Genomic DNA, 15378 nt, shown 5'->3' with positions numbered 1-15378 from the left:
CTGTCCATGTAACAACTGACAATCAAAAATTAATTTTTTGCCGCATTTGCAACAAGGGATAATAGGCTTTGCTTGATTAGGTACAACATCTACATATGAGTAGTTGCATGCAGTTTATTTGATTGCCCTAATGGTTAAGGAGGAAACGGCTGCTATCCATTTTAACCATTTTTGTAAAAGCGTAATAATTTTTAGGGGGTGCTGACAGAGGTTCGCTTAATGAAGCGAGTGGCTTTGTACCTTTCATTTCAAAAAAATACCCAATTATGGGTGCATAAAGCGCATGCGGTTTCCTTTATTTACAGGAGAAACTAATATCCGAAGTCAATATCCTTTTTTCTGGTGTGAGGGTTTTCAACATTGTGAATACATACAAGTGGCGAATGTTTGATAAAAAACGTTCACAACAGTAAACAGCCTCGATCACCTCGTCAATCGCTGTTCGAGTACTTAAATAATTTGCTCAATAGACCTTTTGAACCATTTTGTAGACAACTGTTATATTGCATTAGTTGCATATTTTAACATGTTTGCATAATTATTCAATTAACTTGATTTTTGTAAAAATGAATGTTAATATTTAGTCTGATTTTCTGTATACACATTTAAAAGAAATGCTGAGTTAAAACATAAATGTTCAATTTATGGCACTTCAATTTATGGCAATGGAGGGATAGGAAGATTTTTCACTTGTATGTATTCCCAATGGTTTTCAATTTTTTGTTACATATACATACATTAATAAAACACTCACGATCTAATACCGAAATGGGCACCGCGCGTCAAAAGTTCGCCGGCACGGACATGGAAATTTGATGCCATACAGGGGTCCATTGACAAAGTACCTTTAACAAAATTTAATTGTAAAACATCACTGGAAATGTTTGGTATATATTAATTTTCATATGTATACCGTTATCTGTTCCCTTTATGTTACGATGTCCATCGATGCCATCAACTAATGTTGTATCCTTGTCGTCGATTGAAATTAAGTTGCCAAAACGTGGTGAATCTTTGAAATTTGCAGTCATATAAGGGTATGTAAGAATGCAGGCAGCCATTAGACAAATAACAACCTGTAAAAGGGTAACATATTTCTGAGGAGTACGATTCAACGCCACAAAACATGAACCTAGTAATGCTAATGTGCCAGCTGCAAGTGTACTGCCCAGCTTAATGTAACGCAATGTGGAATAAGATATGTGTAAATTCCAGGCCAATTACTGCGAGCTGCTAGATGTACCAGAAAACCCGGTATTAGCAAATATAATGCAGTACGACAGCTTAAACAAAATTAAATACCATTGCCGACGACAAAGGAACAAAAGGTTGGAACCTTTAAGTCTAAGAAACGCCAATCTGTAGCAACAGCATCATCCATTTTATATGGATATTTTGCAAGTACATTTACACCAAATGAAACCAGTACAATCCAATCGGGAAAGCTGTGTGCTGATGAATACATGAATGCAAAAGGAGAAACAAATGCAAATATGCATGAAACAATGGTTATCTCAGAGTGAGGTAACCAACCGCTTGGTATTAACGGCGATACTATTAAATTGCCACTGAAAAATATGGTTTAAGATTATTTTTTAAAAAAAGATATTTTCAGAAATATCAGCTGCGACCTTATGATCACCGTAGCTTAGAAATAGGCCAGACCATATACGAAAATCTATGAATTCGTGCTTGGTCTTGAGCATTTTACATGTCGAACAAATCATAATACCAAGACAAATGCAATAAAAGCCTATTGGCGGAAATATGGTCAGATTTTCACTTGATGCTAGCCAATAAAGAAATACTCGTATTATTAAAAATAAAATGCACAGATGTATGTATGTACTCATATATACTACATATATGCATCTAATAGCTAAGCTGTGTGTACTTTTTATATTTTCCAACCGATACATTTTACTGGATACCAGTTGCAGCAAATACTTGCTCAACATTTTTGAATACCTCATCGGCATTGGGACTTGCATCGATTTGTTTAACTTGTCCTAAGTGTTCAAAATGTTTAATTATTGGCGTTGAATCATTATTAGATGTTTGTACACGTTTTTTTCAAGCTCTCCAAATTATCATCACTACGGCCAGAACCACTTTGACGACAAGCCAAGCAACGTTCTACACATATCTCTTCACTACAGTTAAAAAATAAGACAAATTTCAAATCTACTTTGTCACCCATTTGTTGCTTCCAACCATCGAGATTATCTTGATCGCGTGGAAAACCATCGATAAGAACCGTTGCTTGCCTAAATTTTTCATTGCTTTTTCAAGCAGTGAGCATGTCACTGCGACAGGCACAATGTTACCATTACGTATATATTCTTCACTTAAACTACCATATTCACATACTTCGCGTACACGCTCCTCATGAAGTAAATCACCAGCAGAAAAATGTACAAATTGATAGCGTTCCACAATTTTGGAGCATTGCGTACCTTTTCCAGCACCGGGGCCACACAATACAAATATAATTTGAGGTTTCTGTTCTTCTGGCATTTTTTGTACTGCTTCTGACTTTTCTCCGTTTGTACTTTTTACTGACTGCACTTCCTGTTACTTATAGAGCGTAGAATTGATTTTTTGCGATATATGAACGTTTGTAATTGCTTCGATAGTTCATATGATGCAGCAAATTGTTGGTATGAAGGGCTGCCTTTGTAGAATTTAACTTACTTAGGCCACCAACATGAAATGCTGTGCTGAGCATGATCATCTGAACCTTAGATGATATGCGGACCTTTTAAATTGATGTTTTTTTGTTTTTGGCTTCTTGCGTTAATTCACGGCGGGACCATACAAGGTGGCAAGAAGGCAAATAACTGCTGTTTAAAAAGCGGCAGCTTGAGACGGCACCATCCTTCAATCCTAAAAGGCATATGCCACAGCACAGTGAAATAGGGAACGTAGTTTGCTAATTACTGCCTGTTAAATGGATATGGGACATCGGTAGACGGGGTTTGCCATGCTGAATTATTTAAAGAAACGGAAAGGACTTCACCGACATGGAATATGGTCTGATGATTCAACAAATCGGATGCACAAATTAAAAATAACGACACATCAGAAAACGAATCCACGCACAATAAGTTTGGTATTAAACGCAATTCATTAAAATCGACTTCCAGCTTTTGCGATGAAATACTCGCACAGAGTGAAATAGATGATGGCACCGTTGATGGCGTTGGTAGTTGCGGTGGCAGTTTGCGTGGCTACAGTTTGGTATCGGATGATGATATATTCCGATATACATCACGGCTGGCTATGCCACTTTCAGCAATAGTGTGCGATCCCAATTGTTTAAGTTGTTTTGTGCAATATCTTGATACAAGACAAGCACTTGCTCTGCTCAAATTTTGTCTTGATACAGAAAATTTTAAAACTGCAGCAGCAGCAAATTTGGAAAAGAAACAAACTGCTGAGCAAACGTCAGCTTATTTAAATGGTTTGACGCAGCAAGCTGAAGATAAAAACGAAACTACCACTCATTGTGATTTAACTTACGAGGTTGGAAGGCCAACTGTTGCAAATGCGACAAATGTTACGGATAGAGTACCTGTATTAAAGAATTATTATGATTTATCTATGCGTCAGCCGCTTACGGATGATGAAAAAAGTCAAATCTATGCTGAAACGAATAAACAAATTCATGAATGTAATGAAAGCCTTACTGGTGGTCCAATATTAGTGCTCAATCGTTATACCTGCAAATAAAAGAGAAAGAAAAATTAATTAATGAAAAAAAGACTACAACTTCTAGCCTCCATACTCACCACCGCGTGTTTTAAATCAATGATTTTTTTCCATTCAGGAAATGTGTTTAGGCCAAATGCCTAACTTTTACCTGATTGACGGCGCCCCTCCCTAACGTTTTAATAATATTTCCAGCCACCCACACTCACGCCGCATTTGTGTGCATGCATGCACATGCATGCGTTTCATACACATGCACGTGTGTGTGCAGGTTGTCAGCACCCATGCACGTATATGTGGGGGTTGTTGTGTGTGTGGCTTTTTTCCCCTCCTTAATACCAGAGGACTTTTTCGTGGCTTAGCGGTTGTCCTCAACGGGATAACCGGCCTCTTTCTCGATTGACCGCCAACCAGCACACATCGCCAAGGATCACCGTCATCACTTTTTCAACATAAAGGTAACCTTATAACCACTGTAGATTTTCTTTTCACTCTGAATTAAATATTATATTATAGCGAGGAAATTCCTCTTTGTGTTTTCTTTTATCATATTTTTTTGAGTGAACCTTCCCGAGATCGACCCTTGTGCGCCTACCCACTGCCGGTTTACGACGCACTCAGGCCGAACATTGGTCCTTACGCACCGAAAAAAGAACTAAAAGCCTAAAATTACAGTCCACAACGCAGCACAATTTTGCCTACTAAAAATTTATTTGCCACAACAGATCACAGCAGCCAAAAATCGACAAGGAAAAAGTTGGAGGTTTTACATTGTACATAGGTGACCAGAGCCACAGCATATTTGCCAACCACAGCACAGCACAATCAACTTTTCCAGCACAAAAACCAATAAGAAGTAAGTGTTATATTTCTTGCCACTTTTTTTTTGAGTGTTGTTTTTTTTGCAAAATAAAGAAAAAAAACCCGTGTAGTGCGCGAAAAATTAAAATCAAAAAAAGAAGTGAAAAAGTGAAGTTATTTAGTGAGCACCATTTTACTTTCCAATTTCAAAAATTAAAGCACTTGGTTTATTAATTTTATTTCGATCCTTGTGATTATCTGGTCTATCCCCCCACCAGTGGTAAGGTTTTCCAGACACAACACAAGGAAGAGGGTTACCTAACCTCATTTTCCGCACCATACTAAATAGTTTTGTGTTGTTGTTTTTTTGCACATCACAAACACGAAATTGAGTTCAATTTAATTAATTAATCCGGTGCTCACTTCACTTTTTAAACACTATTTACACTTTTTTTGCGCTTGTTTTGCAATATCGCACGCATTTTTTCACTTTTTCAAAAATACACCCATTATCTGTGGAGGTGGCGAGTGGTCCCCCTTTTTTGTTGTTGCCGCTGAGACAAAGTCTGTAAATTAAACCTTTTGCGGTTGTCGCTGCTGTGACAAAAAGTCCATAAAGTAAACCCTTTTCGTTGTCGCTACTCTGACAAATTCTGCAATAAACAAAATAAATAATAAACTTCGAATTTCAGTAGTGTTTATTTACGGCTGGGCAGGTATTTTTACTCTAAAGCGTTCCATTTCTATAATCGGCAATTTTCTCGTTAATAAACGTAAATAAAACAATGGAAACCTACATCCGTTTAGCAGAATCAATCGCAGAGTTTGATAAAGATTACAGCCTTATTCCGGAGAGCGACCATAGCAAACACACCCTTGCAATACAGCAGGAAGAGTTGCGGCTCTTGTGGAAGAAGGTAAAGTCTGCGTTTGATTCGCTATTGGGATCTGATGAGGTGTCAGCGGATGACGTTATGGCGATCAGAAAGAAGCAAAAGGCAGCATACGCAATCTACGTGCGATGTTCAGCGTCTATATCTGCTGAGGCAGAAAAATACAAGAAGGATGAAAAGAACGTCAACCCTGAGCAAGAACCTCATGGGCATAAAATTCGCCTCCCTGCTTGCGATACGGAAGTTTTTAAAGGGGATTATCTGTCTTGGCCAACTTTTCGCGACCTTTTCACGGCAATTTATATAAACAATTCCAGCTTGAAAGGGGTGGAAAAGTTATTCCATCTCAACAACAAAACGCAGGGCGAAGCAAAAGATATCGTTAAAAAATGCCCCCTCACAAATGAAGGTTTCGAGATGGCCTGGAAAAACTTGTGTGAAAGATACGAAAACAAACGTATCTTAGTTAACACACAACTACAAATTTTATTTAACTTAAAAAAGGTAGAAAGTGAGTGTGGCAGTTCAATAAAAAAGCTGCAAAATGATATAAATAATTGTATTTCGTCCCTCAAATGCCACAAAATTGACACTTCCAATTGGGACGCAATCCTGACCTATCTATGCTCAACCAAGTTACCAGAGAGCACGCTGGCTCTTTGGGAGCAAAGTATAGACCATAAAATGGACATATCCAAGTGGGAGAATATGGATAAATTCCTGTCTAATCGGTTTCAGACACTTGAAACAGTGTCTGGTTTTACAGGGCATGCCACTGCGAAAGTGCAAAAACCAAACGCGTCGCGACAATCGTCAGAAACCCCTACGAAAAGACTTGGTGCTTTTCAAACGAAAGTATCCAAGCAAACAATAAAATCAATTTGTAAAATGTGTAAATCCCCTGAACACAGATTACGCAACTGTTCACGCTTTTGCGAGTTAACCCCTCCTGAAAGGATTAAATTCATAAAATCTACGAGTGGTTGTCTGAATTGTCTATCCCCAGGACACACAGTGACCAGATGCACCAGTTCCTACAACTGCAATACGTGCCACTCTCGTCACCATACGCTCCTGCATGCGGATACCCTACAGAAAAACACCACCTACAACCCGCCCCAACACTCCTACGATAATAGGCCCTCTACTTCTAGACAGGCATTAGCGAGACATGAATCAGAAAAACCAGGTTCAAACGGGAACAAAAATGTGACATCCTGTCATACGAATTCCAGCACAGGTGTGCTATTAGGAACTGCTCGCGTACACATTCGCCATAATGGTACCGACTTCTCCGCACGGGCATTAATTGATTCAGGGTCTGAATGTTCCTTTATAACTGAAAGACTGAAACGCAGAATCAATTTGCCAGCGAGAAAAATGCATGCCCAAGTTTCAGGCATCACAAATGCGGTGTCAGCTCAGGTGAAAGAGGCATCCAAAATTGAATTACGTTCACCAGTGGATGCCTGCTTCAGCCTGACTACACCCGTTCTAGTCCTAGCCAAACTCACTGGGAATCTTCCATCCTGCCATATCAACGCCATGACTATGCAGGCATTCCCAGACTTGGTTTTGGCAGATAAAAGGTTCTACATCAACGAAGATGTAGACCTCATACTTGGAGGAGACATATATCCCCAAATTATACTGAGTGGTCTGAAAAAGAATGTACTAAATACACTTTTGGCCCAAGAGACAGTGTTCGGTTGGATACTAACCGGTCGCATCGAAGCACCGAGTCCAACGAAGAGCATCATGTCATTCTGCAACGAGGTTGCGTTGGACAACCAATTAAAAGCTTTCTGGGAGGTAGAAAATGTTCCAAAAAACAAAATGCTTAATGAAGAAGAAAGGTATTGTGAACAATTATTTAAGGACACAACAAAACGTGATGAAAGTGGAAGATATACAGTCTCGCTACCATTCAGGCAGGATTACCCTGAGAAGATTGCATTAGGACCGTCTCTAAAGCGCGCATGTTCACAATTCTTCAGAAATGAGGGGCGATTACTGAAAAACCAAGATTTAGGAAAAGAGTATGTTCGGGTGTTGTCAGAATACGAAACACTTGGACATATGAGAAAAATTAAGAATAATATACCATCCGACGATTCGGATAATTATTTCCTGCCCCACCACGCCGTTGTAAAGGCGGAAAGTACCACTACCAAGGTGCGCGTCGTCTTCAACGCGTCAAGTCCGACAGCAAATGGCATTAGTCTAAACGACATACTCCACCCAGGTCCAGTACTCCAAGCAGACTTGCCTATTTTAATTCTACGTTGGAGACTTTACCGTTTTGTCTTTAATAGCGACATAGAAAAGATGTATAGGCAGATTTGGGTGACCGATAATCACGCCAAATTTCAAAGAATTGTCCATCGAACATCCCCCAACGAACCCATCAGTCTTTACGAACTAAAGACTGTCACATTTGGTGTAAACTGCGCCCCCTACCTCGCGATACGGTCACTTCTACAATTGGCTGATGATGTAGAAAATACGCACCCAATAGCATCGGGTATATTACGAGAAAGTATGTATGTCGACGACGTTTTATCTGGAGGACATACAATAGCGTCAACAATCAGAGCAAGAAACGAGATTCGCGAAGCATTACACTCAGCTGTCTTTCCATTGCGCAAGTGGACATCAAATTGTGAGGAAATCCTTCAGGACATCCCCAAAACGGATCTGCTCAGCGAGGACTTCCTAGCGTTTGAAGAGGCTAGCTCGGTGAAGGCACTCGGAATACGATGGAACGCGCATTCAGACATGTTTTACTTCACCGCAGGAGCTTTAGAGAGTGGCGAGAACATCACCAAACGCGTAATCCTATCCGCTATAGCCAAACTTTTCGACCCTTTAGGCTGGCTTGCACCAGTGGTCATAGTGGCAAAAATACTAATGCAGCATATCTGGTTAGAGGGCACCGGGTGGGACGAACCTGTCTCCCCAACTACCTTAGAACGGTGGGAAAATTTCACCCAACACTATAACGAAATAGATAACATTAGGATACCGCGATGGGTAAATTTTACGCCCGAGGACGACATCGAAATACATGGTTTTTGCGATGCATCGGAAAAGGCATATGCAGCAGCTATATACATGCGCGTAAAAAGGGACGATACAATTTTCACAAATCTCTTGCTAGCCAAAACCCGAGTAGCCCCAGTGAAAACCATCTCACTACCACGTTTAGAACTTTGCGGCGCCGTGCTGCTCGCAGAAATCATGGAATCAATATTCCGAAACATTCATTTGGGGCCAGCAAAAGTTCACCTCTGGACGGATTCAACCATCGTACTCGCTTGGATAAGAAAGCCGCCCTGTTCCTGGTCAACCTTCGTCGCACACCGAATCACTAAGATCATCGATATGGTCGGTAGCAAGGACTGGCTTCACGTGGACTCGGAATCTAATCCAGCGGATCTAGGAAGCAGAGGACTACTTGCATCAGAGTTGATAAACAATTCGTTGTGGTGGCAGGGACCTTCTTGGCTGCAAGAAGACAATTCCCACTGGCCAGCACAAGAGACCGAATACAAAACGTCCGTTGAGGAGAAGAGGGCACAAACATATGCCACGACAAGGGTAGATCATGTAGATATTCTCGACCGTTTTTCAAATTTACCCAGGGCTTTGAAGGTTCTATCCTATGTTAGGAGATTTTATAAACGAACTCACCCAAAAACTAAAGCAATGTTCCACGAAAGGTCGTGTATAATCTCAGCCGATGAGATTAAGGCAACGACTCAAGCATTAATACGAGTCTGCCAGAAACAATTTTACGGGACAGAATATTTAAAATTGAAAAATAGGGAACCTATCGATCGAAAGAGTGAAATACTGTCACTCAACCCATATATCGACAAAGATGCTATTATTAGAACAGGGGGGCGTCTAGGGGCTTCAAAGGACATGTCATACAATGAGCGTCATCCGATCATCTTGCCTTACAATTGTAGGCTGTCTCGCCTGACCGTTTTGATGGCTCATCTTGACTCCCTTCATGGCGAGAACCAGCTCATGCTCCGTCTCATCCGAACCCAATACTGGATACCGAATGTCAAGACCATGATCAGAGCCATCATCCACAATTGCAAAACCTGCATTATTCACCGAAAGCAGGCACAGTCCCAACTTATGGGGACCCTTCCCTGCGAGCGGACTACTTTTACCCGCGCGTTCACCAATACCGGGGTAGACTTTGCAGGGCCTTTCGACATCAAAAGCTACCGCGGTAGGGGATGTCGACTGTCAAAAGGCTACGTATGCCTTTTCGTCTGTTTTTCCACTAAGGCCATCCACTTAGAAGCCACTAGTGACCTTAGTACCCCAGGCTTCCTCGCGGCCTTTTCGCGTTTTATCGCGAGAAGAGGATGTCCGAAGAACATCTACTCCGACAATGGTACGAACTTTGTCGGAGCTTCCAGATCTCTACGATCGGAATTCAAAGCCTTCCTGGCAGAAAGCCGAGACAAAACAGTCTCCAAGTATAGCCATCAAGCATTAACTTGGCATTTTATTCCCGCTGGCGCTCCACATATGGGCGGCTTGTGGGAAGCGGGAGTGAAGAGCTTCAAAAGCCACTTCAAAAAGATCGCTTCTCCCCACAAATATACTATGGAGGAGTTCCAAACACTTTTGTGCCGGATTGAGGCGTGCCTCAACTCGCGCCCTCTCAGTCCGGGGTCGAATGACCCAACGGATCTGGAACCACTAACCCCAGGACATTTCCTAACCGGCAGCCACCTGCTGGCTCCACCAGAACCGGATGCCAGTGAGAGCACTGCCTCGATGATCAATCGATGGCAGAAACTCAAAGCCCTCCATCACACTTTCTGCAAACGATGGAAGGTGGAATACCTTTCCGAACTTCAAAAACGAGTGAAGTGGAAACAGTCAAAACAAAATATACACGTGGGAGATCTAGTTGTCATCAAAGAGGACAACTTATCTCCCAACGAATGGAGGTTAGGCAGAGTCGTCAACGTACACCCCGGCGAAGATAACCGAGTACGTGTAGTCGACCTCATAACCGAGAAGGGTCAAGTCAGACGACCTTTGGTCAAACTGATCCTTCTTCCCACGGAGATAGATTGTGCGAGGACCAAAAGCTTCGCTTAACAATCCCCCCCGTTCCTCCACATCCCTCCGTTCAAAAAAAAAAAAAATTCTATTTTTTTTATTTTCAAAAAAAAAACCATCCCACTCACTCGTTATTCCAGAACGAGTATACCAGAAAAGCCTTTACGCAGACCCTCGGTCTGCCACAGAAAGCAAAGGCACTCGGCCCATAATCCTTTTAAAATTTTCAAAATTTCAAAACCCAGCGCTCGCCCACCGAGGCTAATCAACCACCCTAATGCAGATCCCCATCTGCCACAAAACACTTATTTTTAATTTTCACAACCAAACCCCATTTCACTCACTCACCCCGAGCGAGGACACCAGAACCCTAACGCAGACTCAGGGTCTGCCACAGAACGCAGATGCACTCAGCCAAAGGAACGAGGCCAAGCAATAACCTAACGCAGATTCGATATCTGCCACAAATCCAAAAGAATTTAAACGCATACAGCCACAGATTAAAGATAATCGACGTGCTGATAAAATATCCGCAGGTCCACAATCACACATACTCGAGGGTGTTACATGGGACGAAGCTAATCGTATTAAGGAGGCCACCGTTTCACCAGCTGGCGATCATGTCGTGCTAATGGGCTCCGCCTCCAAGGGAATCATACAACGTGGCTATCAACATAATGCGGCCGTTTTATAAGGCACCATATGCTAAGAAGCCATTCGATAATGTAACCGATGATGAATTGAATGAATATAAGCGCACGGTAGAACGTAAAAGGAGCATTCATGGTGAATATACTGATACTGATTTCTCCGAATCAGAGCCACTGAGTTCGATGCCGATCTCAGCACAACAACAACAAGAACAAAATCAACAACAAAAACAACAACAAAGCTGTGGTTTAGCAACAAACATGTCAAGCAGTATTGTCGCATCAGAAGCTGCCTCATCCGATTATGGAACTAATACTGCTAATATTTCTAAATCTGAACGTGAGTCCATACACTCCGGCCAATTTATGGTGTCTCACTTTGAGGCCGAAGAGGCACAGGAAGACGATTTAGAGGAAGATGATGAAGTGAAAATGTTAGATCCTGAAGATCCAAATCTTTCAAAATCAGAGGATCTAGAAAATACTTGTACTGATGTACAACGATTTGTTCCACGTAAAATGTCATTCATACAAGAAACTGGTAACGAAGGATCGGCTGTAGCTTCACACTTGGAAATTGAAACTTCCCTTACTAAGCTGTTCAAATGCATGAATCTGGCATACAGTCAAAAACTAACATCCCCAAAATGGAATCACTTCAAAGGTATTCGCTTACGCTGGAAGGACAAAATACGATTGAACAATGTAATTTGGCGATGCTGGCATATGCAATTCATACTAAAACGTAGGACACCGGTTTGCCAATTTGCCTCGCCATTGGATGTTGATATTCACAGCAATCCCCAGGCTTTTGTGTTGGAAGGAAAATATTGGAAACGCCAAACAACTGTTATCAAGGCAGAATACCGTAAATGGCGTAAAAATTCGAAATCCAAAGCTGCAGGATGTCTTACATATGATACGAAAAGTGAGTTCGATTTCTTGGAATGGTCTCCACTGAACGATCGCTCGTTAATGCTACCTGACGACTGGACAAATGATACTCTCTTCTCTTCTATAAATGGGCCCTTTCCTTTCCCAGATCCACGAGAGATAGCTCGTGGTGCAGGAATAGCAGATTTCATACAGCCTGGACTTGGTTCTTTGCAGCCAAATATTGAAGACATTGACCTAACTTTTGATGCTCTATTTTTCGCAGAATTGCTTCAGCCGACCCGTCTACCTCCCGTACCAGAAGAAGGCACAGATGAAATGCTTAAAAATGTTGATTACAACTTTTCATCAATCATGGGATCTAATCAGCTGGATTCTAGTAATATGGTGGGTGTTGTAGACAGCTCACAGAATACATTGCCAGTAACCGATGATACCAGCATGTTGGACTTAAATGCACCATTGGATTCAATACAATATCAGTCGGGAATGGGACAACGTTTTTCTGCTTCATTGACAAGAGAAAACACCAGTGGACAACTATTGAATACATCAGGGACTAATGAGACGCAATAAATTAACTCTGTAGATGCTATTATGACCGACGATTGTCCTTCAGCAGTTGGTAATAATAACTTGAGCACATCAACAGCAGTACCAACAGCACCTCAAACGATGCCTTTGCATTCAAAACATTTTCCTAATACAAGTGAACACACCACAAGCAACAGGACATCAATTAATGAGTTTCCTAGCAAAAGTGTTATGAAAGGTCGAATTTCTCAACGGCCTTTTAGAAGGGAGCCTCACAACTATGATAAAGCTCTACCTACATTGCATCAGACAACTGTGTACCAGCAAATATTGGCAGAACAGCAAAAGAGTCAACAAAACCAACACCTGCAGCCGACATTGCCATGCACAGGATTGCATCAGACAATGGCCTTTCATCATCAGCAGCAACAACAACAACAAATGCAAACACCGCCCGCTCAATATCCGTCTACTGCTGCATCAATAACTGGCTCTGTTGAAGGTACAAGCAGTGGGACGGCGTATGGTGGCTATAACAATATTGAACTCAGTCCGTCGGCGCGCAGTGGCCCTAATGCAAATAATAATTTAATTAATGTTACAATGGTAAATAAAAAGCCAAAAGGTTATGGCATTTTACATGCGGCTACAAATTGTTTGCCCAACACAACACAATTCAATGCTAATAATTCATCACACACGAGCAATTCTTCAATACTTTTACAGGCAGTTAAAACCGAACCATCATCTGCCGATGTGCTTTCTATATACAATTTGAATGCTTCAAATGATGTGTATAGCGTTAATACAAATTTAAATAACACCAATAACTCAAACTCCTATAAACCTTATCCAAGTGTACGTAGTTTTAAGAAATCTGCATCGACTGGTGGCTACATAAATATGCCAAATGCACAACACCTTCATCAACAATCGCTGCCATTGAATTTAGGCTGTCAGGTGACATCATTGCCAAGCCCACTACAATTACAGGTACAAGCACAATGCCAACTATCGCCCTCAACTTGTCATTTACATCAACAACAACCTGCGCAATATTTGCTAACCACACAACAAAATCAAATGCAACAGCTTGGTCAACAACAACAAACAAGTGTTAATGTGATCCCTCGAGAAATTTTTAGATCGAATAGTTTGCCACTAAATGTAACTTTGCAAAAGATTGAGTCAAGATCAAGTCACGATAATTTTGCTGTACCAAAATACCAAGCTAAAACCAGTAAACCTCGTTCGCGTAGCAATTCAATACATCAGCTGAAAAATAACCAATTTCAGCATGTTATCGTTACGTAAAACTTCCTATTGTCGTTCAAATTATTCAAAAAAGAAAAAAAAAAAACTGAGAAAAATAGCGCAGAAAATATTCGCGTACTCAGTCATTATATTTCTCTACTCAAAAATTCATTTCCTGTTTAAGTTCTTTTTTTCAAAATTTACTGATTTGGTCAGTATCGCCTCCTAATGTTAGTTGGGTGGGCTCTGCAATTCAATACTTTAAAATTATCGCAGCATGCGTTTTCAGTGCGAAAATACTGAAATATTGGTAGAATCTAAGTGTTGGTAGCAGAAGTAGTAGAAAATGAAAAATGGGTCAAAAAGGTAGGTCAAACTACCAATGCGGTAAAGTACGTGCACTGACTGCCCATATACTTATACCAACGTATGTACATATATATGCCGAGTTTTAAATGTACATTATATTAGGGATGCATAAAATGACGCAAACGGGTACCGAAGAACCCGTTTCCGAAAAATCGGTACCGGAGCCAAACACCCTTCGGGAACCGTACCATTTGCTAAAGGCCATCAATTAAACAGGACTAGAAGCGTACTTGGGGAAAGGTTGAATAAACAACTCTCATAAATAACCGAAAGGTAATACAAAAAGAGGAAAATGATACATTCTACAGTTTTAGCACCAACAACACAAATAACAGCGACTCAAAAGAACCCACGCTATACACTTTCTACCCGGTTCGGCACCAGAATGTGTGAACCGAAAATCGTAAATGCTCATTTTCTGCAGCACTAGTGTGCCCGTGGCCAACTAAAACGCTGCCGGGTGACACAAAATAAACAAAATAAGGCACTAAAGACCCAGGCACATAACGTGCGGGGAAAGAGGCCATGCACATAATGCACGCCACATATGAATATTTTTTTTATGCAGCGACAGATGTTTCCCCTTATGCGCGCGCTAATAAAATTTCCCAAATCCCCAATAATACAACTAGGGACCACTCGCCCCTGCATCTCGAGAATGACTCGACCCAGTCAAACATATTGCACTTCTTTCAGGAAAATGGGTCGTTTTGCCGCTTTAAAACGAAATGCTGCCACGAACGCAGCGCGTTATTCGTCGGAATGCCGAGTGTGTCTTGAGCGACACCCTATCCGCTTGTGCCCAGCATTCAGGGCGAAAAGGCCAGAAGAGCGCCTCTACGTAACCATTCCCGAAAGCTACTGCGGAAAGTGTTTGGCGCCTGATCACCGCTCTAACGCATGCCCAAGCCAAGGGCGATGCAAACGGTGCGGCGAGAAGCACCACACGATGCTGCACATCGCCTCGATCGACGAAGAGGAGCAGCTATTACAAGAAGCCCGCTCCAAGCCATGGAGCGTCCAAGTGGAAGAGGAGCTAGATTCACCCCGAGAGCGGATAGACGACTCAATCTCGTTATATGCGTCGGACGCTGGAACGGAGACTGGACCTCTTCGTCCACCCCGAAACCGAGATGCCGGCCGAACCGGAGCGGAGACGCGGTCTCTTCGCCCGA

The 15378-nt window shown here is 41.7% G+C and overlaps 1 protein-coding gene, 1 long non-coding RNA gene and 1 pseudogene across 2 annotated transcripts; 1 reads left to right on the top strand and 2 right to left on the bottom strand.

The window, feature by feature from the left end:
* Positions 1-594: 594 nt before the first annotated feature.
* LOC137242315 (uncharacterized) lies at positions 595-3723 on the bottom strand. Its single transcript, XR_010950183.1, has 3 exons — positions 3690-3723; positions 914-1076; positions 595-845 (listed from the first exon to the last, which is right to left on the bottom strand). It is a non-coding gene; the product is annotated as an uncharacterized lncRNA (long non-coding RNA).
* On the bottom strand, positions 1825-2728 carry LOC137239385 (UMP-CMP kinase pseudogene; annotated as a pseudogene).
* A 7456-nt stretch (positions 3724-11179) lies between the features above and the next one.
* Positions 11180-13894, top strand: LOC137241606 (protein WBSCR14 homolog). Its single transcript, XM_067769146.1, is given in 1 exon segment — positions 11180-13894. A coding segment is annotated over 1 exon segment (2715 nt).
* Positions 13895-15378: the final 1484 nt, after the last annotated feature.

The sequence above is a fragment of the Eurosta solidaginis genome, chromosome 2 (genome assembly GCF_040869045.1).
Source record: "Eurosta solidaginis isolate ZX-2024a chromosome 2, ASM4086904v1, whole genome shotgun sequence".
NCBI classification, from domain to species: Eukaryota; Metazoa; Arthropoda; class Insecta; order Diptera; family Tephritidae; genus Eurosta; species Eurosta solidaginis.
Note: the sequence above shows the minus strand (reverse complement) of the source record. Positions and strands in the feature narration are given on the sequence as shown.